At 35.5% G+C, this 25,611-nt stretch overlaps 1 protein-coding gene across 1 annotated transcript; it reads left to right on the top strand.

Annotated features, from left to right (window-relative positions):
- Positions 1-7,544: 7,544 nt before the first annotated feature.
- On the top strand, positions 7,545-24,601 carry osmr (oncostatin M receptor). The gene is made up of 16 exons (XM_056254667.1): positions 7,545-7,699; positions 7,777-7,915; positions 9,440-9,706; positions 11,501-11,630; positions 12,410-12,564; positions 12,832-12,965; positions 13,292-13,442; positions 14,756-14,832; positions 15,055-15,256; positions 15,331-15,510; positions 16,481-16,579; positions 16,762-16,920; positions 20,088-20,240; positions 20,833-20,914; positions 21,000-21,075; positions 24,242-24,601. Exons 1-16 carry the CDS (start codon positions 7,586-7,588, stop codon positions 24,599-24,601), a joined length of 2,478 nt encoding a protein of 825 aa, XP_056110642.1. The 5' UTR covers positions 7,545-7,585.
- The last annotated feature ends 1,010 nt before the right edge of the window (positions 24,602-25,611 follow it).

Below are 25,611 nucleotides of genomic sequence, written 5' to 3'. Positions count from 1 at the left end.
ACGTCTGCAGCACAAATGTTGCCGGATGAGTTACACACCAAAGCTTAATGCTTCAGGTAATGGACCACTGACTGCCAAGCTAACATATTCAGCAACCCACACCAGTCAAGGTATTATTTAGATGATAATAAGCAAAATGGATCATGAAGAAACATGGGCACCGATGCCAAATACAAGTTTAAACAAGCCTCCAAACTCTGCCCCTCCCGTAACTGAATCCCCAAACACCACCTCATACTGAAACTGAAGCCATTTCTCTTTTCCAGTAAACTGAAGCCTGAAAAAAAACATTTTAAGCAGAAAAAGAAACAGTTTAGAATCCAAGAAAGAAGAAGAAAATATGCATTTTGCATTTGGCTATGCAAATAACCCTACAGTTTCTGCCAGAATAACCAATAAACATATTTAGTAGTGATTCTTGCCTCAGCAAAATATCTCAAACTTTAAGCAGTAATGTAAGCAAGCAAACCCCTGAACCAAAGAATTTATTTACCTTCAGCATGTAACCAATCCAGCACTATATTCTAAACAATAGGACTCTGAAAGACAGACTCAATGCATATCTAGAGACCAGAATATCAGAGACTTTCAGTCACCTAGCAACCCCTCAGGGCACCCTAGCAACTGCATAGCAACACCCCGGTAACAACCCAGAATCTTACACTTATGCATAGATGCCTCATTAGTGTTTATGGACTGCTTGCTATATGCAAGCCATCCGCCATGTTGGAACAGTCAAATCCAGTCCGTGAACACTCGATAGCAAGTTGACTGTGCATCTGAAACCTAGTTATTCACATGCATGAATATCTATATCTGCAAAAGACATTAGCAGATGGTTTTCACAGCATTTAGTTTATCATTAATGTGAGAATTCTGCAAATGTATATTGCATATTGAGTTGTACATAAAAACACAAACCAGCACATTCCCACCTCTGAAAGGTTATCCCATTTCGTCTAGAATTTATAGCTTGGTTGTTTTTACAGCCATAGGCTGCACAATGCTATGACATTATCACTGAAAATGCATTTATTTGTTAGTTGAGTGATGAACAGACTCATGTTAACCATGTGGCATCTACTACACAAGCATCATACTCTCGAGGTTTGCATGTGCAAGCACCACTTATATTTTCTTCAGAAAACAGAAAAATCTTGTTTTTGGGGAAAAACTTTAATTAGACAACTTGCGCTGTAAAACCCAGGAACATTTATTCAGACAAACCATCAACATTTTGTGTGAAAAAAAAGTAGTTTTCCATTTCCCTTCTAGTCAAGTTGTCATTTATTATGGCTAGAAGCACATCTAGCTTGTTTTCAAATAACAGATATCCGTTAGGAACAGGACTCTCAATATTGACTTCCTATCAGGTCAGCGATCCATGTGCTGCAGGTTAACAGTAAAATAAAACATCACATATGTGTTTGCAGAGCTTGTTTGTGGTTTTGTTTGAGAGCTCACAATGGTCTTGCTGACAGATCTCTTTAATGTTCCAACGGGTGTGAACGGCCAGAGGGCAAAGAACAGGGAAACAGACACTGTTTTTTTTTTACTGAAACATGGGCTGGAAAACAATCCCATGGATCACTGCCAACCCGTTTCCTTGCATAACCAACATAAAGTGATGATTACTAGAAGTCATCTGAGATAACATGTTTACAGTCTTTGAAAGGTTGCCGTATTTTTCATAGATTTATTATTTCGCTCTAATCATCCAAATATAACAGCCCACACATGCCCAGACCTCGGCAGGGCGCTGGAATCCAGTGTTTGTGTTGGCAGCCTGTGCCGTGGGTCTGCAGCAAAGTGTGTGTTACAGACAATACTGTGAAACATACCAGCTACTCACAATTTTTAGTCAATTAACAGTCAAGCTACATTAAAATAAGTAGTTAGTTAGTGATGCAAAAAAGTTACTAAAACAAGTATATTGATGATATTTAGGGGGACAATAGCTCCGGGTAGCAAATTAAATAGTCGGATGTTATACAACCATACTGTACATCTAACAATTTTGTAAATTTCGTACATTTTCTTACTAGTAACAATTGAGGGCCAATTTGAACAAAAATGTGCACTAGTCTACTAAGGGTTATTTTCCATTAACTAAAACTAAAAACAAGAAAAAAAAATTGGTTAATTGAAATAAAATATAATCAAGTATAAGACACTTTTTTTTTTTTTACCTTGGCTTGGCAATTAACAGAAACTTAAAATTAATTAAATTTATTAAACTTTAAAATTAATTAAACTTAAAAAAAAACTAATAAAAATTACTAAACCACAAAACAAAATTTAAAAAAATGAAACAAATTAAAATGTAAACTGAAAATAAAAAAGCTAAATCAATATATTAATAAAAGCTATAATAGTATATACTATGCTAACATATTGGCACTAAATAGGCAACAACAAACAAAACTAAAAACAATAAATAAACACTGGTTGTGCGACAAAAAAAAGAATAAATGAAATGCCATAAGCATAAAAATGTGTGTCTACTTTAAAGCTGGTGGAAAAACGAGAAATAGAATAATTTTCAGCAGTTTCCAATAGTTTGCAGGAACTACTGAGTCTGATCTCAGATCATTCCTCTGGAATCCATGAAAGATCTGACAGAATTCTTACATGACATCATTTTCGTTTATTTTTTCTGCACCATGAATAGACACAAATTCCTCTCTTTCCCACCCAGCGCATTTACACATGCTGAGAACAATGATAATCTGTCCAGAGCAGTGTGCTCTAATGGCTTCCTTCCACTTACATCACACAAAACTACACGCCTGAATGAGTCGCACTGATTCATAATAAGACATCCAAACCTCTGGGGGGAAAGTTGCAGTTTCATAGTTTACCACATTTGACTTGGAACAGACACATTATAAGGGTGACCAGAGGAGTTTCATTAACAAAACAAAAACAAAAAAACAACAAAAAAAAACCTATAAATATTAGATGGAAAACATAAACAACTTAAAATTAGAAATGCTGCTTTGGTAACTAACTGAAATAAAATGAATTGGAAATAAAGAAATAAATTACAAAAACTAGAATAAATAAATTAAAGCCAATACAAAAAAAACAAAAGGACAAAAAAAAAATTAATTACAAAAACTTAAAATGAAAACTTAAAATATAAAAATAAAAGCTAAGACAAAATATTTATAAATACTATGAAAGTATATAAATAATAGTAAAATAACACTGAGGGTACGGCTGTGCCATTAATCATAATTGATTTTGGCTTCAATAACTACACTCTATAAAAATGCTGGGTTGTTTCAACCCACGTTTGGGTCAAATTTGAACAAACCCGACCGTTGATTTACATTTTTTATTATTAAAGTTTTAAACCCACTGGTTGGGTTGAAAAATAACCCAGAATCTTTTAGTGTGTATGAAAACAAGATAATCGAGGTAAACCTTCCTTTCCTTCACGGCGGTACGCTTTCGGTCCTCCGTAAAAGCCCAAACTTAAAATCCAAATCCCCCAAATAAGTGTGTTGTAAAAAAAGGAGTTGTTGCTAAACTGCGGGACGTGTTTAATATAAAACAGTGCTGTTAAAACAACATTAAGCCGCAAAAGAGACACTGTTCCCCAGGAGGCGTTCTGTGTGCGCGCTCGAGTCAGAGCTGAACACGGATAAGCTAATGTGCTTCACAAAGATGTCAAAATACCTTTTTGGCAAGTACTCACATGGGTGATGATGTCTAAAGTAAACTTACACAGTTAAGGAAGAAAACGCGTGTGTAACAGTATGTTGGATCTGTTCATTAGCTCTTAAAGTGACAGCAGCCTAATAAACCTGCTGTAGTCTGTCTAATGATAATCAAACAACTAAAGACAAAGGAAAATCACTCACTGATCGTGGCTGAATAACGCAAGTAGCTTTAATAAGGATAAAACTATATTTAATGTGTACAGTAAGTTTATTAGTGTTATTTTACATTTGATTATTCAATGTTTTTCTAGGCTTACAGAATATCTGAATACCACTGTTTAAAACTATTTAACTTGTATTTTTGTGTTGTTGTATTTATTTGTCCGTTTTGTTTGTAATTAGGCTAGTGCCTTTGTTCTTATTCTATTGCTGACTGTTAACTTGTCTTATGTAATTATTTTGAGGACCTTTTTTTTTTTTTTACATCATATTAACCCAGTATTTTTTTTTCCTGAAGTTTCAATAATTGTGAAATTTCACTGATATTTAAGATCACTCATATCGTGAAAAAGGGCTTTGAACATATCACCAACCAATAATCATGTTACAAAATCGTGATATCAATATTGACCAAAAATAATTATGATTCTGATTTTTGGCCATAATTGAGCAGACCTAACTGAAGGTGACCCAAATTCTGAGGGCCACCTAACCCAACATAAAGTAGGCCTAGGCCTAAATATTAAACATCCATGATAAGTTTATTAAACATCTGTGTACTAAAATAAAAGACACTTTCAATTTGTTGTGAGACAGTGACTCGACAGATGAGATCTCATCAGACATTAGATTACAGGGACGGTCCACATGAAAATGAAATCATGTCATTGTTCTCATTTCGTTCAAAAAATGTTTGGCTTATAATGACAGCTTCAGTCACCATTCAATTCATTGTATAGAAAAAAAAAGCAATGAAAGTGATTGTTGACTGAGTCTGTCAGTATTCTGCCTATATCTCCATCTTCTTAAGTAAACCACGACAGAATATTTAGGTCTCAAGGCCAAGACCACAAGATCAAGACTCCAATTCAGCTAATTACGGACTGCTGCTTCGGTTTACTTATAGTTCAAAGGACCTCATATGTACAAAATTCTGTTGTGCAATAACTTACTCACTGATTCATACAGTCAACACAAGCAATGGTACAAGGTGTATCATTAGTGGATATTGTCCTGTAATTGTTGATTTACAATATAACCTTCCATTGTATGGTCACATTCACAACACTGCTATCAAATTATCACATTGTACTGGTAACCAGTATATAGTATTTTTTTTAAACACGAGTCTCACTTTACATGCACTAATAGAAAGTACAATAGTACTATCATCCACGAATTACCTTGTAGTACCACTTAAATACAGCAATAATTCAGTAATAGTAACTTACATAATAAAGCACCATGGTATTACATCTGATAATTTGATGAAAATGCTTAAAAATACAAATTGATGTATAGTAGCACATATCACTTGATAACATGGACGATACAAAGTATTCTGGGTTAAAATATAAACTGATAAAGCAACGCCCGAAAATATTGTTTACAATAAACCACACCAAAACGGTCCAGGAAAGAAAACAACACGAAAATACATAACCATTTTAACCAACCAAACCAGGACCTTTAAACGAATATATCCTTGAATTCACCTCATTTGGTTATAAAAACTAACAAATAAGCAAAATTCAAATGCCTTTAACGGAATGGTCATGTCGAGTAAGTTAACGTTATAACCACAATTCCTCTCTAACTAATCTTATAAGTACGTTAACGTTACGTTATTAATTTCACAGCGAAACATTTCGATATGTCAATAAGACTTCTATTTTAACTCGTTATATTAATCAAACAAAAAAGCAAACGTCACGAGTTAATACAGATAAACAGAGGGATTTCTAACGTTAAAAAACATACATGTAGTGCTACCCAAACTGTTAAGTTACCTTGATGTTTTTAGTATCCAATGTCTTCGAAATCACTCGGTTATATCCATAAAAATTTCGACTCCTATCCGATCTGGTGTGTTTGGGTTAATGGCAGCGCATGGCCTTCCAGACGGGTGTCGGTTGTCGGAACTGGGGGAACAGAACCGGATTCCCATTCCCAAATGGCTCCAGAATACGAACTGGATCGGATCGGTTCTACCAAGCGTTTATTATGAGACAAACACTGTCTTCCTCCAGGGGGCGAATGTTGGCTCAAGATTCGCAGCATGTTTTCGTCTTTTGTACGTCATTTGTATGACCGTGGAATTACTAGATTTAAACCGTTATATTCACTAATTAGTACCGGACACATATATGGATATCCAACTCGGTAATCTCTGTAAAAATGATTAAACCGCATTCTTGATCATCACAAACGACTTTGATTAGTTCTTGATCACCACAAACGACTGTGGTTAGTCCATCTCGACCAGCGCTGAGAAAAGTAACAGGTACCATGTGACAACGTTATCAGTGTGTTTCTTCAGCAGTAGTACGGATAATATTTTTTTTTACATGAAGCATGATATAGAGAACATTTTATAGCCAATAAGTTAAAAATGCACAGTGAAGAGGAAAAAGTGGATAATTATTATTAAGCAACAACATACCTGACCAATCAGATGCAACGTTCAGTTCGCCATGCCACGCCTATTCTGCTCAGTGTTCAGTGGTTCTGCAGTTGGATCCTCTTCTTTACTTTTTCCAGGGATTTATTCAGCAAGCGTGCTGGACGCAGGACGGAGATGGGACGGGCCAGGGGAGCGTGGGCGGCTTCATGACGTGGGCGAAGAACCACTGAACCAACACCAAATTGTACGACAAACAAAACTACAGTGAACATTTACTATGACCACAGCGTGTAGTTATAATACAGAATCTTATTTTAGGCCTAACCAAAATAAATGAGATAAAGTAAAAACAGGTACATGCTTATATATATATATATATATATATATATATATAGGGGACAAGTTAAAAATAGATGTAATTAGATGGGGTTTTTTTATTAACAAAAATACATGTATAAATTACACATTTATAATCTAATCTATTTACAAAATACATTTTATATAGGACTGTTAGATATTTATAAATTCTTAAGCATTAGTATTAGTAATAAAAATCTTAAATAACATCCAAATCTTGATATTAACATTCATTGTTGACAGTGTGAATTTGTTGCTCATGTTTTGGTTATAATTATGTTATGATACAACATATTTTATGGTGTCAGAGAATTGCTGTCAAAAGATGTCTTTTAAAAGCATTTGAAGCATTTCTATATCCTGTAGATGGAGCTCTGTGCTTATATAAAGAATGTGTAGTTTGATTAAGCTTCATGATTTTTAGTATAACAACCATGACACTGATATACATGGTTAATCATCAGTGTACCTTTCTGTCCATAGTGATTTCTGAACCAGAAAATTAGTAAAAATAACACCAAAGCATATATTCATCTTGACTTCAGTTCATGATTCACAGGCAATAAATCTTAATGCTGAAGTCATTATGTCTTTAACCTCAAACGGAAGGCAGCAGTAGGAGGAGAAATATAACGGTTCATAACACCTCCTACACTTCCACAGAATCACAGAGCAGAAAGCTGTACGACTTTACATCCACCAAAATGATTCTCCGCTGGACAAAGTTGCTTTCAATTGTCATCCTGGTTGAAAATGCTAAAGGCTGGAATTCTTCTTCAGGTCAGATATAAATCAGAATAAGTTTTGCCTCAAGTTCATTGGTCATTCTTTTTCTGTAATGTATAAAAGCATTTCCCCTAGAGGTTTACAATACCTAAATCATTTTCCCACAGATGCCGTCTCTGTGCCGACCATTATTAAACTTCAGGCTTTGGACATGTGGACGCTGGAGATGGAGTGGACAATGAATCAGAAAGAAGAACGCAGAAATCAAATACAAGTTTATGAAATACAAGTTGGACGCACAACAAACATGGATATTGTCGACAGCGTGCGTGAAACTCATCATTCCTCACATTATGTCCTCATATTTGTGTTTTGCACTGATGGTTTACAGTCTATTCACAGATCAATGTTAGCAGAGGATCACTGGACATGGTTTGGACCTCGCAGCTCCCGCTGAACTGTGTTGATCACTCTGTCAGAATAAGGCTCATCTCTGATGATTTACCATCCAGCTCTTGGAGTTTATGGAAAACCAACTACGGTAGGCATTTAAAGTTCATTTCAAAAGTACATGACCAAGAAGAACTCCATAAAAATGTAGTTGGGTCCAAAAGCCTAGGACAACTTGGCAAATATAAGATCTGCTGTCAAAAATGCAAAAGAGACAAACAAAATATTGAGGCATTCACACACATTCATTTAATTAATTTAATTCAACTTTTCAGTAAAATTGTTAATTCTAAAAATAACCAAAATTTGGATCCCACTGTCCGTGTATATATATATATATATATATATATATATATATTATTCCGTCCATATTTTTATTCCACACAAGTCCATATAATGTGTAAAAAATACTAATTTATGTATGATAAGTATATTTCCACTATTTCATTTTTACACATTTAAATGTGATCTATATTGGAAGGCACTTTGACATTAAAGTCACGGGGCAATTTTTATTTTTTAAAGAATATTGCAGTATTTATTATAAATGATTTATCTGTGCACATCATAATTTTTTTTAAATTCATGTTTCCTCATAATCTTGAGGGTGAGTAAATGATATAAGCATCTTCCTCTGCTGCTCTTTCGCATTTATGAAATCATTCCATATGGCATTTTCTCTGTAGAGTATCATTGTACACACATTACTGGACCAAGTTAGACTGGTATCATTTAGCTGGTGTGGCTGGTTGACCAACATGCTCTCAGAAGTGCACACTCATCAGTGACAGTTGAGAGGCACATAACAGGCATGTTTAAAGTCTGGACAGTCATGGGTTAAAAGAGGAAGTTAAAGGGCTAGCGAAAATAAATTCTGTCATTAATCATCCTCATGTCGTTCCAAACCTGTAAGACTTTTGTTCATCTTCGGAACACAAATGAAGATCTTATTGATGAAATCTGAGAGATTTCAGTCCCTCCATTGACAGCTACACAACTGACACTTTTAAGCTCCAGAAAGGTATTAACATCATTAAAGTAATGTGACTCCAGTGGTTTAACCTCAAGTTTTGTTTGCTCAAAACCCCCCATAATTTACCACTTTATTTACTAAATATTAATCTCCAAACGTGCATTCACGAGAGCATCACGACGCATGCGTGTTGTGTTGACTCGACGTTGCTGTGTGAACGTGCGTTGGAGATTAATATTTTGTAAATAAAGTGGTAAATTATGTTTGCACAAACCAAGCACTTGTATCACTTCATAAAATTGAGGATAAACCACTGGAGTCACAGATTACTTTAATGATGTTAATACCTTTATGGGGCTTGAAAGTGTCAGTTGTGTAGCTGTCAATGGAAGGACTGAAAACTCTCAGATTTCATCAAAAAGATCTTCATTTGTGTTCCGAAGATGAACGCTTACAAAATAATACATCACATTTACTACAGTAACAACATAGAAAATATGCTAAAAACACCAACGCCCTGACATCAAATCACGTGACCATAGCATTGTGGCGACAATTTCTGAACATGCAAACACCACTGTTTAAATTTGTGGAGTGTTTGGATGGTGCTATGAACATATTTATCCACTCATTTTCTTATAGGGGAGATGAACTTGACTCACAATGAAATCCGGCTGTTCCCAGATGGGCAGGTGTTACGGGACGGTTCCACGGTGATGTTCTGCTGCATTTATCCCACAGAGACACATATCACCTCTATGTTCTTCGGCAACACCCCCTACACAGTCATCAACATAAGCCCACAGGTCAAAGCCATTAGAGTGGAAAACATCAAAGCCACTAATAGTTACGGTGTCAACTTCTATACCAGTATGGACCGTAAAGATGTAGCAGTGAACTACGTCACCTGTGAGTTGAACTGTCCAACATCATTTTCAAATGGCCTCATATACAGTACAGGCTAAAATATTTCTTACGCTGTTTCTGCAGTAATTACTACAAAGATGCTAGTTTTAAACTATTTTAATATTTAGAACTTTTTTTTCTTAATATTTATAACTTAATTCACCTCAGTATGTTACGGAACCCCTAATGGGACATGGTGAAGCAAAAAAATATGAGATGGAGGAATTATTTGTCAATGCTTCTGCATTCTCTCGCCAATGTGAACGCAACGTTTCTTGGGGGAACGTAAAAGCATTGACTTATTATAGTTTCTTTTTTTCACCATCATGTCCCTTTAGGCGCTCCGTAGTATATTAAAGGTAAACTAAGTAACTTTTTTACCTTAACCGAAAAGCTTTGGAGTCATTGTAATGTTTATATTACTGATTTCGTGTTGAATGGTGGTCGTCTCGCACCCCCCTGGTGCCTGTGAGCCGCAAAACCACCCTTGCAACTTTGGGCCGGCGGCCTCAGTGTTAGGAAGTATCGTGTGATATCAGGTCTCGCAAGGTAACGAATTGCTTTACAGCAAAAAACAGATCTGATAAAATTCTGATAAAATGAGCATCAAACAGAAATAACCTGGCGCCGTATACATGTGGTGTTGGGCGCGCACAGCTCTTAAAGGGGCCATACCTTATTTCCACTCGTTACAGCGTCCATCCTACTGAACAGGTACCGGTGTACAGGGGGAGGGGATCCGGCCGTGAGTGCGAGCCATCTCTGCGTGAGTGCTATTCACGACAGTACAAGTACTTCACAGCGACTCTAGGGGTCGCTGTTTGACAAAAACGGAATTCCTACTTAGTTCTGCTTTAATTGAATAAACCACAATTCATTTTGTGATTCCCGAAGTTCCAAGAACACGTTCTTTAATAATAAAAAAAGAGAAAAATGATTTTAGGTTACATTTTTTTTTATTATATATTTTTAGCACTAATTACGTTATATTGTTTTAATGAATGAAAATGTACTCGTCTTTAAAGGGCATGGTGAAGGAAAAAAATATGAGATGGGAGGAAAAATTATTTGTCAATGCTTTTGCATCCTCTCACAAATATTTTTAGTTCCATTCAGAAACTTTGTGTTCGCTCGCAAAGAACAGAAAAGTTTCTCGGGGGAACGCAAACATTTTACCATCGAAAGCATATATTTTTTCCTCCCAACTCATATCTTTTTAGGGGGTCCTTAAAAATGTAGTCAAGTCACCTTTATTTATATAGCGCTTTTTACAATACAGATTGTATCAAAGCAGCTTCACAGTGATAACATGAAAATAATACAACAAAGTTGGTTTCTAGAAGAAAATTGCATCAACGTCCACCAAGTAAGGCAGATCAAAAATATTGTTGAATATTAAATGTACTGTAAATATGTCTATATATATATAACACTTAATTTAAATAATTTTAAGTTATCCTTTGGTAGTTTGAAATGTGATAATTATTTCTGAACGTCACTGCATTAGATAATAAAATTTAAAACCAATTGTTTTTTAAGAAAGGCAGCACAAGCACACTTTTGAAATAAATATTTTTCCACTAAATAAAATATAAAAATATTTAAGACTGAAGACAACTGTAACATTGAAACGAGCATTTTTTTTTGTAAAGCTGCTTTGAAACAAAATGTTTTGTGAAAAGCGTTATGCAAAATAAACGAGTAAAACTGAACTTAATTAAGAAACAAAAAATGCAATGCTTTTAATCATGATGGTTTTCTGATTAGAGATTTTAATTTCTGCTTAACCTTGTTCAGTTCCTCCTGAGAAACCTGAGGACTTCAGATGCGAGACCGCAGACAAGCGAAACGTCTCCTGCTCGTGGAAAACACGCAGAGCTCCTAATCTACACGGCCCGCAGAGAAGCAACTACACATTACTGATCAAGTTAGTCTGATTTGATCACTACTTAAGAACACAGTGTAGTATCTCTGTCCTTGTAAGGTTATCTGCGATATCTGGTGATTTTCAGTGGAAATTAACCAGTGGAATTTCATTTCAAAGCGAAACTGAAACGCCTACCTAATAAGGCTTTAAAGATAAAAAAGATAAAACAGATATACGGTGCTTAGCATAAATGAATACACCCATGCTAAAGTTGACTAAAAAGAGGAATAAAAAAATCATCCCCCTGTATTTTAAGGAAGAACATTTATTTATATACGATATATTATTCATTCACAAAGAAATTAAGGCATTTTTTAATTAAGGCATTAAGATCAATTTCCAAAAGATTATTTTTTATTCCACTTTTTAGTCAACTTTAGCACGGGTGTATTCACTTATGCTAAGCTCTGTAGTGGTTCACCACAACACCACAAGACATTCATTTATGCTCTTAAAGGGACAGTCCACCCTAAAATGGAAATTCTGACATACATTAACTCACCAATGTCATTCCAAACTGGTATTGCTTCAACATTGAAGAACGTTTAGGGTTCAAACAACATTGACTTGGACAGATTTTTCAAAATATCTTGTGTGTCCATAAGAAAGTCATACAGGTTTGAAATGACGCAAGTGTAAGTAAATGATGAACGAATTGTCATTTCTGGGTGAACACAATCCCTTTAACCGTGTTCGGCAGGGCCAAATTCACACTAATTTTAGATTTGACTCATTACGAGTTGAATAAAACTTACTTTGACTGCATTTCTCCTGTTCAGTGACTCCAGGGCCGTCAGCTGTAATCCTGAATCAAATTCTGCAGCCTGCAGTTTTGAAGTCGTTCCACAGCAGATCCACTACAACATCACCTTACTTGTGACAAACAGTTTGGGGCGAGAGAGCGAGACGTACATATTCAATATCACAGACAGAGGTGAATATGGATATGGAAGTGAAGACTAAAATTCATACAGCAGAGTTAGCAGCTTTGAGGGCTCACACAGCGCAGTGAGGTGGACTAGCTTAAAGATCTGGGTCAGATAAACAAAGGGTTGTAAGATGAAATCTCATGTGAACCATCACAATTGTACCCTAGATGCTTTACCTCAGGTTGCAGTGAATTTCACATTGCTTTGATAGGGAAAATGTCAAGATGTTGGGATCACCTCTTTAATTTCTTAACCATTCAATCTCGCATTAGTTTTCCCAGTCCCTGTGCGTCTTGACGTGGCTGCAGGTGTGTTGGACTCAGTGGTGGTCTTACAGCTGAATGGGAGTTTCAAAGGACTTCTTTTGAGTTGCCAGATTGAAATTGAACCAAGAGGGAGAATACAGGTAATGCATCACATTAAAGGGATAGTTCACCTAAAAATGCAAATTCTGTCATCAATTACTCGCCCTCATGTCATTCCAAACCCATAAGACTTTTGTTCTTCAGCTTGATTCAAATCCATATGAATCAAGCTATCACTTTTTTTTTCTTGTTTCACAACATGTTTTTGTGTCTTTATGTTTCGAAATAATGTCGTGGCTTCTGAAATACGTCAAGAGGGAGTTTCAAAAGATCTATTAACCTCTCGTGAAACCAGACTCACCACATCTGATAAAGTAAATGAACTTAAGAGAAATGTTGAGACACGTCCTGTTTTGTTGTCTTACAGGAGTTAGATAAGAATGGATCTGACTCGATGCAGAATTACACATTCAGACTACAGCACCTGAAGCCCAGCACACGCTACTCCACTAGGGGACGCTGTGCAGTTCAGGGGAACGACTGGGGGCGATGGACACGACAAAGGCCATTCATCACAGGTAAAGTCATGGGAGAATCATCACTAATGATAGATAGGGAACTAAGGGGTTTTCACAGTCGGGTCCAGTGTGTGTGTGTGTGTGTGTGTGTGTGTGTGTGTGTGTGTGTGTGTGTGTGTGTGTGTGTGTGTGTGTGTGTGTGTGTGTGTGTGTGTGTGTGTGTGTGTGTGTGTGTGTGTGTGTGTGTGTGTGTGTGTGTGTGTGTGTGTGTGTGTGTGTGTGTGTGTGCGTGCGTGCGCGTGCGTGCGTGCGTGCGGTTATAGGCATTCTGGTTGACTACCAAAACCTAACCGCTGTATATACCTATATGTGTATATATATATATTGTATATGTATATGTGTGTGTGTATGTATGTACTGTAGACACACACACACACACACACACACACACATATATATATATATATATATATATATATATATACACACAACACATACATATTGACAAACTTATGTTAGAAGTGATTAATTGATTTGACAGCACTAATAAATAACTAAATAAATAAAGAATATTTAATGCAATTAAAGCAGCATTCGGTTTTTCCGACCGAGATAGAAACTTCACTATATTACTATATACACAACATTAAACGCGCAGCTAAATGTGACATTTATTATAATGGCTTCATGTGAAGTAGTTGCTATATTTTTTAAGCTTATTAAATGTTAAAAATTATGGCTTTCAATTATACTGTAATGTTGAATGGTTATAATAACTCATTTCATCTGCAGAAATTGAGGGGAAAAAAAACATTTAATAGAGACATCAGTATCAGTACTGATATCAGTGATACTGGCCTTCATTCATAGTGCTTAGTTCAAAATGCCAATAAATCAATATTTAAAATATACCGTCTTTATGTTTCTTTATACGTACAGTATATATAGATATAGAACGGGTGTCCTTTGCAAGGGAATCATCATATTCGGGGGGTTTGTTGTCAGGAAGTTTGAAAAACCTTGATCTAAGTAATGCTGTATATGCATGACCATTTCTATTGCTCACACCGAAGGTTAGACATTTTTCAAACATGTAATATTTAAAAAATTTGGCACATAATTCATCCCACACTGTTTGTGCGACAGTCGTCAATAAGCCCTCACTATAACATCAGAAAATCACAGAGGCGCTTTTGACTTGTGAAAGTAAGTAAGAACGCCTCAGAAAGCACACAGCAACACACTAAAAACACTAAGAACACAGTAGCAAGCGAATAGCAATGCCGTAGCAAACACCCACGACACACTGTTGCTGTGAATTCTGCACAGCGAGAACATGCAAATTTATAGTTCCAAGTTATTTTGTGTTTCAGAGCCTCTAGTGACCATAGATCTGTGGAGACGAATCAGGGACGATCCCAATCGCACCGTCACACTTCTGTGGAAAAATGTAAGTTTACATATTCAATATTATTCAAATTTATTCATACTTCTTAAGAATTTCCACCCTGCATGGTACTTTATATCATGCTTGGTACAGTTAATGTTATTGGCTGAAGTGCATTGCAGCTGTATTGGCAATATATATTTTTCCTTTCTTTTATATTTTGAAATGCATTTAAAAATATATCAGATTTTTTTTTTTACAAGTACAAGCAAATCTGTTCCTCAGGTCAGCAGCGACTCGTCGTATATCGAAGCCTATGAGGTGTGTGTGAGCAACAGAAATCCACAGAGGAGCGTGTGCATGAATGTCACGCAGAAACAGACGGAACTACCCTTAGATGTTCACATGTGTAACATCACCGTGAGGGCCGTCACTCAATCTGGCTTATCTATACCATCCCACATCACTATTCCTCCAGCATACACAGGTGACAAGCTTAATGCTCAGTGTTCAAGGGGCTTCTGTATAACGTGAGATAACTGAATGTTGGTACTGCTGCAGACATACCGAAGGAGAAGAGGATTATGGGTAATGGAAAGGAATTTCAGCTCACCTGGATGAGGGACTCTGTCGCCACATGTGATTACATTGTAGAGTGGTGCATGCTGGGTATTGCCCCTCCCTGCAACTTACAGTGGAGAAAAGTCCCAGTTCATCAGACCTCCTTAAACCTGGACGCAGGTATAAAGCTGTTTGTATGTGGGGCATATTCTTACAATTCAAGTAACAACAGAATAAAATAGTACAGTTAATGTGTTTCTAGATATGTGACAGCATTACTGTATATATGAAAGCTCTTATAAAACTTAGCATAAAACATATGCTTTTTTTGTTGCATTTAAAAAAAAAAAACTCCTCAGAATATATTCCTCCTCAAAATATTTTAAGCTTTGTATAACTACAGTGTAAAACATGACCATGATTTTTTTAATGGTAAAAATGTTAGGGTTGAAAACTAATAAATCAAAATGAACAAGAACAAGTCATCTTATAATTTACATATAATTATAATAATAATAAGCTTTGATTCGTCGCATGGTTTTCTCATTAGCACTTGTGTTTTTTGGTGGTTGTCAGTATATTATAAATGTGCAAAAGATATTTTAGCACTTCAGTAGGTTGGTGAATTAACATTATATCAGTTTTTTTTACTGTAAATTTAAGTTCAATCTGTAAAACCAAAATGTTGCTACTATATATCTATATATATATATATATAACACTGCCCATGGAGTTTTAAGATTTACGTGACTTTTTCAGTTTTAGAAATCACACTTTTAAAATTAGACCATGGTTCTTCAAATAAAATTTTTTTTTTTAAACAGTTGTTTACACTTTATTTTAAGGTGTCAGTGTTACAGTGTAATTATATATTTAAGTACTGAGTAATATTAATTAACTACATGTACGTACTATACGGTTAGGGTTGGATTAGGGTTTGGGGTTACCTAGTTATTACTATGGTAAGTACATGTAACATGTAACAAGGACAGTGTTAAACTAAAGTGTTACCAACAGTAGTTGAGGGGGGTAAATAAAAATGAGAAATATTTCGATTTTTAGTTGTTTATTTTAATGCTTCTCATATTTTAAAGAAAACATTTTTTTTTTTATTGTGTGTAAAATCTCTGTAAAACTATTTATTTTTTAGATTTTAAAGCAGGAGTTCAGTACAGATTTATTATCTACAGCTGTAGCGCTGAGGGACACCGACCTCGTGAGAAACAGATCGGATACTTAAAAGAACAGGGTAAGAGTGCACACACACTTTACCTGCTACACATCTATAGGACATTACAGTAGAGCGAAACACAGGTGCTTATACTGCACTGTAGGTGCTATGTTGCACTGGAAAAAATGCATCAAAAGGACAATTTTCACATCTGCATTATGCAATATAACATAAATATAATTTTTGTGTGTGTTCTGAAGAGCCCATGGAGTACCCTACACTGGACACTAACCCAAACATAACTTGGTCATCTGTAAACCTGAAATGGAGTTTCAATGAGGAGGATCCGAGTCACGCTGGATTCATCACAGGATATGTGATCACGGTACAAGAAGATTCAGAGGCCGGCTCCGATCTCAGTAAGTGTTGCGTTGCCCTTAAAAGAGAATGAAAACATGAGCTTCTTCACCCTGACATAGGAAAAAATAGTCAAGACAAATAAAAATAATTACATGTTTTTTTTGTTAGTTTACCTTTAATTGAACCTTTTGACAAAATCTAAAAAAGAGTTTGTATATGTGTTTTTTGTTTTGTATCATATTTGATACTTCATACTATGGAAGCTTGTTTCCGCCACAGAATGAAAAATAAAAAAGGTAATTGCGACTTTTTTTCTCACAATTCTGACTTTTTTTCTCACAATTGCGAGATATAAAGTCAGAATTGCGTGTTATAAAATCGCAATTGCGTGTTATAAAGTCAGAATTGTGAGATATAAAGTCAGAATTGATTGATATAAAGTCGCAATTGCGTGTTATAAAGTCAGAATTGCATGATATAAAGTCAGAATTGCGTGATATAAAGTCGCAATTGTGTGTTATAAAGTCAGAGTTGCGAGATATAAAGTCAGAATTAATTGATATAAAGTCGCAATTGCGTGTTATAAAGTCAGAATTGGGTGATATAAAGTCAAAATTGTGAGATATAAAGTCAGAATTGATTGATATAAAGTCGCAATTGTGTGTTATAAAGTCAGAATTGTGTGTTATAAAGTCAGAGTTGCGAGATATAAAGTCAGAATTGATTGATATAAAGTCGCAATTGTGTGTTATAAAGTCAGAATTGCGTGATATAAAGTCGAAATTGCGTGTTGTAAAGTCAGAATTGTGAGATATAAACTATTCTGAGGGGAAAAAAGTTAGTCTTTTTTCCCCCTTAGAATTGGCCTGATAACTCGCAATTGCGAGTTTATATCTCACAATTCTGAGAAAAGATGTCAGAATTTCGAGACATAAACTCACAATTATGTGTTATAAAGTCAGAATTGCGAGATGTAAACTCGCAATTGTGAGAAAAAAAGTCAGAATTGTGAGATAAAAAGTCGCAATTCTGTCTTTTTTTCTCGCAATTGCGACTTTATTTCTCAGAATTGCGACCTTATATCTCGCAATTGCGACTTTATATCTCACAATTGTGACTTTATTTCTCACAATTCTGACTTCATATCTCGCAATTGTGAGATAAAAAGTCGCAATTTCAAAAAAAAAAAAAAATTATTCAGTGGCGGAAACAAGCTTCCATATCAGGCTTTTATGGTTCATATAGTATGATATAGTTTGAATATGAAGCTCATACTTGAGGATAAAAATTATTTTATGCATTTGCTGATATTTATATGGACAAGATTAAATCCTGATAGCTCGTAATGTAAATCAATGACATCTTTACAACGGTATAGCAGACCACTTATAAATACAAATACTTATATCAATTACTCAATTATCTCCCAATAATGTCTTAGTGAGATGCTATTTAAATGCTTAGTTTAATGATTAAAGCTCTGTAGTTTTTATTAAACATATAGTGCAATGTGATACAACGATGATTGAGAGATAAACCTTCCTCAAAAGCCTGATAGATCATATTTGATACTCTCATATTTGAACCTCACGTTATATTACTAACCCGTTCCCTACACTCCCCGCCCCGCCCTCGCGCTAACGCACAATTGCGAGATATAAAGTCAGAATTGCGTGATATAAAATCGCAATTGCGTGTTATAAAGTCAGAATTGTGAGATATAAAGTCAGAATTGATTGATATAAAGTCAGAATTGCATGATATAAAGTCAGAATTGATTGATATAAAGTCGCAATTGCGTGTTATAAAGTCAGAATTGCATGATATAAAGTCAGAATTGCGTGATAAAAAGTCGCAATTGTGTGTTATAAAGTCAGAGTTGCGAGATATAAAGTCAGAATTAATTGATATAAAGTCGCAATTGCGTGTTATAAAGTCAGAATTGTGTGTTATAAAGTCAGAATTGTGAGATATAAAGTCAGAATTGATTGATATAAAGTCAGAATTGCATGATATAAAGTCAGAATTGATTGATATAAAGTCGCAATTGTGTGTTATAAAGTCAGAATTGCATGATATAAAGTCAGAATTGCGTGATATAAAGTCGCAATTGTGTGTTATAAAGTCAGAGTTGCGAGATATAAAGTCAGAATTGATTGATATAAAGTCGCAATTGCGTGTTATAAAGTCAGAATTGCGTGATATAAAGTCGCAATTGCGTGTTATAAAGTCAGAATTGCGTGATATAAAGTCGCAATTGTGTGTTATAAAGTCAGAGTTGCGAGATATAAAGTCAGAATTGATTGATATAAAGTCGCAATTGTGTGTTATAAAGTCAGAATTGCGTGATATAAAGTCGCAATTGCGTGTTATAAAGTCAGAATTGTGAGATATAAACTATTCTGAGGGGAAAAAAGTTAGTCTTTTTTCCCCCTTAGAATTGGCCTGATAACTCGCAATTGCGAGTTTATATCTCACAATTCTGAGAAAAGATGTCAGAATTTCGAGACATAAACTCACAATTATGTGTTATAAAGTCAGAATTGCGAGATGTAAACTCGCAATTGTGAGAAAAAAAGTCAGAATTGTGAGATAAAAAGTCGCAATTCTGTCTTTTTTTCTCGCAATTGCGACTTTATTTCTCAGAATTGCGACTTTATATCTCGCAATTGCGACTTTATATCACAATTGTGACTTTATTTCTCACAATTCTGACTTCATATCTCGCAATTGTGAGATAAAAAGTCGCAATTTAAAAAAAAAAAAAATTTATTCAGTGGCGGAAACAAGCTTCCATATCAGGCTTTTATGGTTCATATAGTTTGATATAGTTTGAATATGAAGCTCATACTTGAGGATAAAAATTATTTTATGCATTTGCTGATATTTATATGGACAAGATTAAATCATGGTTTGCTCGTAATGTAAATCAATGACATCTTTACAACGGTATAGCAGACCACTTATAAATACAAATACTTATATCAATTACTCAATTATCTCCCAATAATGTCTTAGTGAGATGCTATTTAAATGCTTAGTTTAATGATTAAAGCTCTGTAGTTTTTATTAAACATATAGTGCAATGTGATACAACGATGATTGAGAGATAAACCTTCCTCAAAAGCCTGATAGATCATATTTGATGCTCTCATATTTTAACCTCATGTTATATTACTAACCCGTTCCCTACACTCCCCGCCCTCGCACCGGTTTGTTCTGGCAGGTTCCTTCAGACGGTTCGTGGACGATCCTCACAGCAAGTCTTTCACAGTGAGTGGTCTCGAGGAGGAGCAGCCGTACACATTTCACCTGGCAGCGTGTACATCTGCAGGCTGTGGACCCGAGACCACCGCCACCTTCAGAACCAGAAAGAACCGTGAGTCCATCCGTCACATTCACACCAACAGAAACCAGACAGTCCTGTTTTATGTTCTACATCTATTCATTATTTACTCATTTCATTCCAAAACTGTGTGACTAACTTTCTTCTGTGGAACATAAAAGAAGATATTAATATATCTCGCTGCTTGTTCCTGTGATCAAAGCTGCATTTTCAGCATCATTACTCCAGTCTTCAGTGTCACATGATCCTTCAGAAATCAGTCTAACATGATGACTTGCTGCTCAAGAAACATTTCTGATTATTATCAATGTTGAAGACAGTATTTTCGTGGAAACATTTTTTCAGTATCCTTTGAAGAATAGAAAGTTCAAAAAGAACAGCCTTTGAAATAGAAGTCGTTTTGCTGATAAAGACTTTTTAATGCTATTAATAAAACTAAACACCAAATCTGATTATTTTAATATTTGAAAAATGTTCTACAAAAGTACAAAATTTAAAAAAATTGGCCCAAGTGTAAACAACTCCATATAAATACATTATCTTACATTATATTAACTATATTTTTGTGTGGGCAGGCCATTTCATAATGTTGAACTGTATTAAGAGATAATATTTCTCTCCACAGATTACCTGATGACGGCCAAGATTTTGATTCCTCTCCTGGTTTTGGTGTGTTGTTGCATTTGTCTGTGGACAAACAGAAGCACGTAAGTCTTATAATATTAGCTGTGAGCTGATGATCTGACGTTCGTATCTGTGACGTGCTGATGATTTCTTACCAACCTTTTCCAGGCTAAGAGGATTTCCAAAAGAAACCTTCGGCTTTCTGCACATAAAAGCACTGGACCTGGATGATGATCTTTATGAAGTAAATCATTACATTGACGCTGTACAATAATGTAACTGCAGTGCCTCTATTTATTTTGACAGGATAAACCAGCATAAGTTGATTTGAGGGTCTTGTATGAGGGCCATGCTTGTCTTGTATGGCTGGTTTCAGACAGGTTTTGGGCAATTTTCAGGATGTGAGCTAAACCAGCAGATAACAGGCTTGAAGAAGTGTGAAAATCATCTTAAACCAATCTTAGGCTAGATAAGCTGTTGTTTTTGTGAGCAGGTTCAGAACAGATCAAAATAGATCAAAGTGATGTTCTATTTGAGCCCTTTTACTCAGTAAAGTGTGAAAATCATCCAAAATGGTGGACCAATTAAGAGAAAAATCCATTATAAATAAACCTACATGTCATTCAATACAAAAAAAGTATCTATATCTATAAGTGTCACCGGTGGGCCCAAATCCATTACATTTTTAAAACAGTAATATCCTATACTAAACCTAAACTAATCTTGACAAACTATATATCATTTGAAAGCTTACAATCACTAGTTTCCATATTTGGTGATTGATTTTCAAAATAAGTTACAGAGGAGCCATAATTTATCAATTTGCAACAAGAATATTTTCATACTCCTAAGGCGTGTTTAGACCTTTATTTTGAAATAGTGATGAACATGAAAAATCATGAAAGAAGGGTAGAAACCTCAGTTTGTTTTCATGCCAAGAGTTCAAAAGATAGCATATTTTCAATTATTTTAGAAAAAAGGTCTGAAATTTTTTTAAATATAAAGAAAGAAATTATAGATTCACCATTTGTGATGTGGCAGGAAGCTATAACGCACATACTTGTTCTTTTTATGTTTCTTTGAGGTTGAATTCATATGAAAATCTGTCAAACTTCTCATATTACTTCTGAATAGGATGTCTACTTCATAAATTGTATGAAAATTGTGGAAATAATGGTTCAGATCACTCAAAACACATATGGAAATGGAGGCGCCCTTATATGGGCAGTAATGGAGTCTGACCTAGTGAAAAAGTTTGGTACTGCGCACAAACAAAATCTCACTGAAAGCTCATTTTTTGAGATATCAACCTAAAATTTGAAACACAACTTGTTCAGATTTTTGGCTTTGATTTTTTTGTGTGCAGTTTTAGAGTCACCCAGGTTTTGAAAATATATATTTGATATAAAATATGAATAATTACATTTTTTACATAGTACATTTTCATAAACTCAAACTTCTATAACTTTTTTTTCTGTTTCACTTTCTTAATTTATAAGAAAAATCTTCTACAAAAATCTGCCAAATGTCTTCTTTAAAACGAGACCAATCTTACGTCTATATTCCAAAGCATTCTTGAATTACAACCATCTAAGTTCGTAATGTGCATTTTCATGTATATTCAAAAAAAGGGGAGTGACAGTTATGCCTGGTTCAGATTACACGATTTTAGCCCGATTTTGGCACGATCCATTTGACGTAGGGTGTCGTGGGGATTCCCAAACGACAACGGGCGTCGGGACGCAAGATTCGCTCGTATCATCTCGTATAGTGTGTCATAGTGGGTGACAACATACGTCGCGTCTGCGATGCTTCACGACATCACGACAAAAAGACTAGCATGTTTATTGTTTAATTTTTTTAACGGTCGTCCACGACGGGTTCCGTCACATGTATGAGGTTGACCAATAGGAGCACAGAAGCTTTTCCGTACACAACTTTCAAAAATGGCGAAACGAAAGAGAGAGGATTGTGCTCCTAGGTGGAGTAATGACATGGAGGAAAGGTTCGTGGAGCTGTGGCAACAGTAACAGAAAACAATATTTTACCTCATATTCTCTTTGGAGGATTGACAGCCCATACTGTCCTCTTCAAGCAATCCAGGAACGTGTCCATTGTCGGGTTTTCTTTCTTTTTTTACGTTTTTCTGAACACAGGACAGCCAAGCCTAACCGCTTCATCCATTGTTTGTTTACGTTAGTTTCCGGAAGTCACTCACTACTAGTTTCGCCTTCTCGATGACATCACGCGCGTCGTTAAAGACAGCACGCACTGCCTGGTCAGGAAGCAACGTGTAGTCTGACATGTTTCTTGTCCACGACACGACAAGATTTTAGGAGTCAAAATCGCGCAATCTGACACAGTGACTATCGTAACAGACAAAACAAATCGTGTAATCTGAACCAGGCATTAACAGGTTAATCTAGTTTTGGTAACACTTCACAATAATGTGTCATTTGTCTAACATGAACTAACAGTGAGCAATATTTTTTTTTTTACTTTGTCAGTGTTAGTTTATGCTTTGCTTTATTGGCATTGATGATTCCATGAAGAACCTTTAACATTCATGGAATCTCTCCATTGCACAAAAGGTTCTTTATAAAGTCCTAAAAACTCTTTGTGCGGTTCTTTTTAAAACATTGTTCACCCTAAGGGGCCGTTTACACAACACTGTTCACTTTGCATTTTTGCCATTAATTTACACGACGATGGCTTTTTGGGGGCCTGAAAACACAAGCATTTGATAACGCGTTTCATTCTCACGGTACGTTTACACGATAACGATGTAGGCCTACTAATAGCGGAAAACTTTTTCCGTTGCATTTTTCAAACTTGCACGTTGAAACCCGTTTTCAAAAGTTTGCGTTTCAGGCCCCCAAAGCTTTGTTGTCGTGTAAATGAACTGCCAAAACGCATAAAAATTGGTACATTTTTTGGGGTTGAAAACAGTGTCATGTAAATGCCCCATGTTTTCTCCATGTAAACTATAAAAATGTGAATTTGTGAAAAGATGACGTCGTGTATTATGTGTTCAGACTATAGGCGCGTAGTAGTATTTCTCTACAAAATGAAATCGCCAACTACTGGCCTGACAGCAGACTAAACCGATCAATTGATATGGATTAGTTTTACGGTTTCTATATGAACTTTTTGAAGCTTTTAAAGTTGTAGTTGCGTAGCTGTTAACAGAGGGACAGAAATCTCTCGGATTTTAAAAAGATCTTCATTTGTGTTCTGAAGATGAACGAAAGTCTTTCGGGTTTGCAACGACACGAAAGTGTAATGACAGAATTTTCATCTTTGGGTGAACTATCACTATGTAATGAAACCTTGTTGTAAAGTTTTACCCAAACTTTTTACCCAGTATTTCTTTTCTTTACAATTTTTGACAGTTTTCTGTTCTTTTCAAGGCGAGTGAAAAAATCCATTCTCTGAGGACAGAGGACTGCCAATGGTGTGACGTCGAGATTTTGCCGCCCACCGTGGCAGAGAAAACCTGGTTAGCGAGCGCAGAGGATCCGAATTGTTCGTTCATTGGCCCTAAAGTCACGCCGCACTCGTTCCTGACACCATCATACCATCCCACCGCAGGTCTCACAAACTTCACATACATGTACTCTGTGCAGCAAGACGTGCCTTCAGAGCTGCTGGAGACCCCTGAGACAGAAGCCACAAGACAGGAGTCTGACATCTCAGGCTTTTCAAGTGGCTATGTCACTTCTGTAGCCACGAAAACTCAGTTATGTGATATTCTATACACACCAAAGTAAGCAATCCAGCACTGTGGATCTTATCACAAATATGTTCAGATAAGATCACAGCATCAGGGCCCCTCTTCCTTCTGCAAAACAGCCTTTAAAGACACAAGTGTTGTGAAATGCGATCTTGCAATGCATGTCACTTGAGATTTTGCAATATCTTTCAGGTACTTTATCTGTGTTTTGCATGTTACGGTAGACCTTTCTGGTCAGAAAGTACAAAATGTTCTCTCTCGTCTTGAGGGACTGGGTGTTATGGTAACACTTCAGGATTAGGTTACCGTTATTTGGCCTGGTTTCACAGACAGGGCTTAGATTAAGCCTTAGTTCAATTAGGACATTCAGTAGCTTTTATAAACGTGCTTTAGAAAAAAACATTACTGGTGTGCATCTTGAGACAAAACAATGGCACTGACGTATTGTATTATGTCAATGCAAGTTGCTTTCAGTTAAAACAGCTCAGACATGCATTTTAGTCTGGACTAGACTTAAACCTGGTCTGTGAAACTGGGGATTTAATGCATTTTGTTTTTGTTCAACATTTTTTAAAGGAAGTCTCTTATGCTCACCAAGGCTGCATTTATTTGATAAAATACAGTAAAACAGTAATATTGTAAAATATTATTACAATATTCTATATTATATTTGAATATTTTAAAATGTAATTTACTCCTGTGATCAAAGCTGTATTTTCAGCATCATTACTCCAGTCTTCAGTGTCACATGATCATTCAGAAATCAGTCTAATATGATGATTTTCTGCTCAAGAATAATTTCTTATTATCAATGTTGAAAACAGTTGTGCTGCTTTATATATTTGTAGATAAACTGTGTTATTTTATTCATGATTCTCTGATGAATAGAAAGTTTAAAAGCATCTATTTGAAGTATTCATCTTTTGTAATGTTATAAATGTCTTTACTGTCACTTTTGATTCATTTAATTTGTCCTTGCTGAATAAAATACTTTTTTTTTTACTCACAAACCCAAACTTTTGAACAGTAGTGTGTGTAAATGCATAT

This window comes from Rhinichthys klamathensis, unplaced genomic scaffold, assembly GCF_029890125.1.
Source record: "Rhinichthys klamathensis goyatoka isolate OS25496 unplaced genomic scaffold, OSU_Roscu_1.1 h1tg000114l_1, whole genome shotgun sequence".
NCBI lineage: Eukaryota > Metazoa > Chordata > Actinopteri > Cypriniformes > Leuciscidae > Rhinichthys > Rhinichthys klamathensis.
The sequence above is the reverse complement of the archived record's forward strand: the minus strand, read 5'-3'. Positions and strand labels throughout refer to the sequence as shown.

What these genes read in the sequence shown, in the direction of transcription:
- osmr (XM_056254667.1), top strand. Translation starts at nt 7,586, where the DNA reads ATGTGGACGCTGGAGATGGAGTGGACAATGAATCAGAAAGAAGAACGC. An exon ending in ATTCAATATCACAGACAGAG is followed by an intron (nt 12,565 to 12,831) that starts GTGAATATGGAT and finishes ATCTCGCATTAG; the next exon opens with TTTTCCCAGTCCCTGTGCGT. An exon ending in CTTCAGAACCAGAAAGAACC is followed by an intron (nt 20,241 to 20,832) that starts GTGAGTCCATCC and finishes TTCTCTCCACAG; the next exon opens with ATTACCTGATGACGGCCAAG.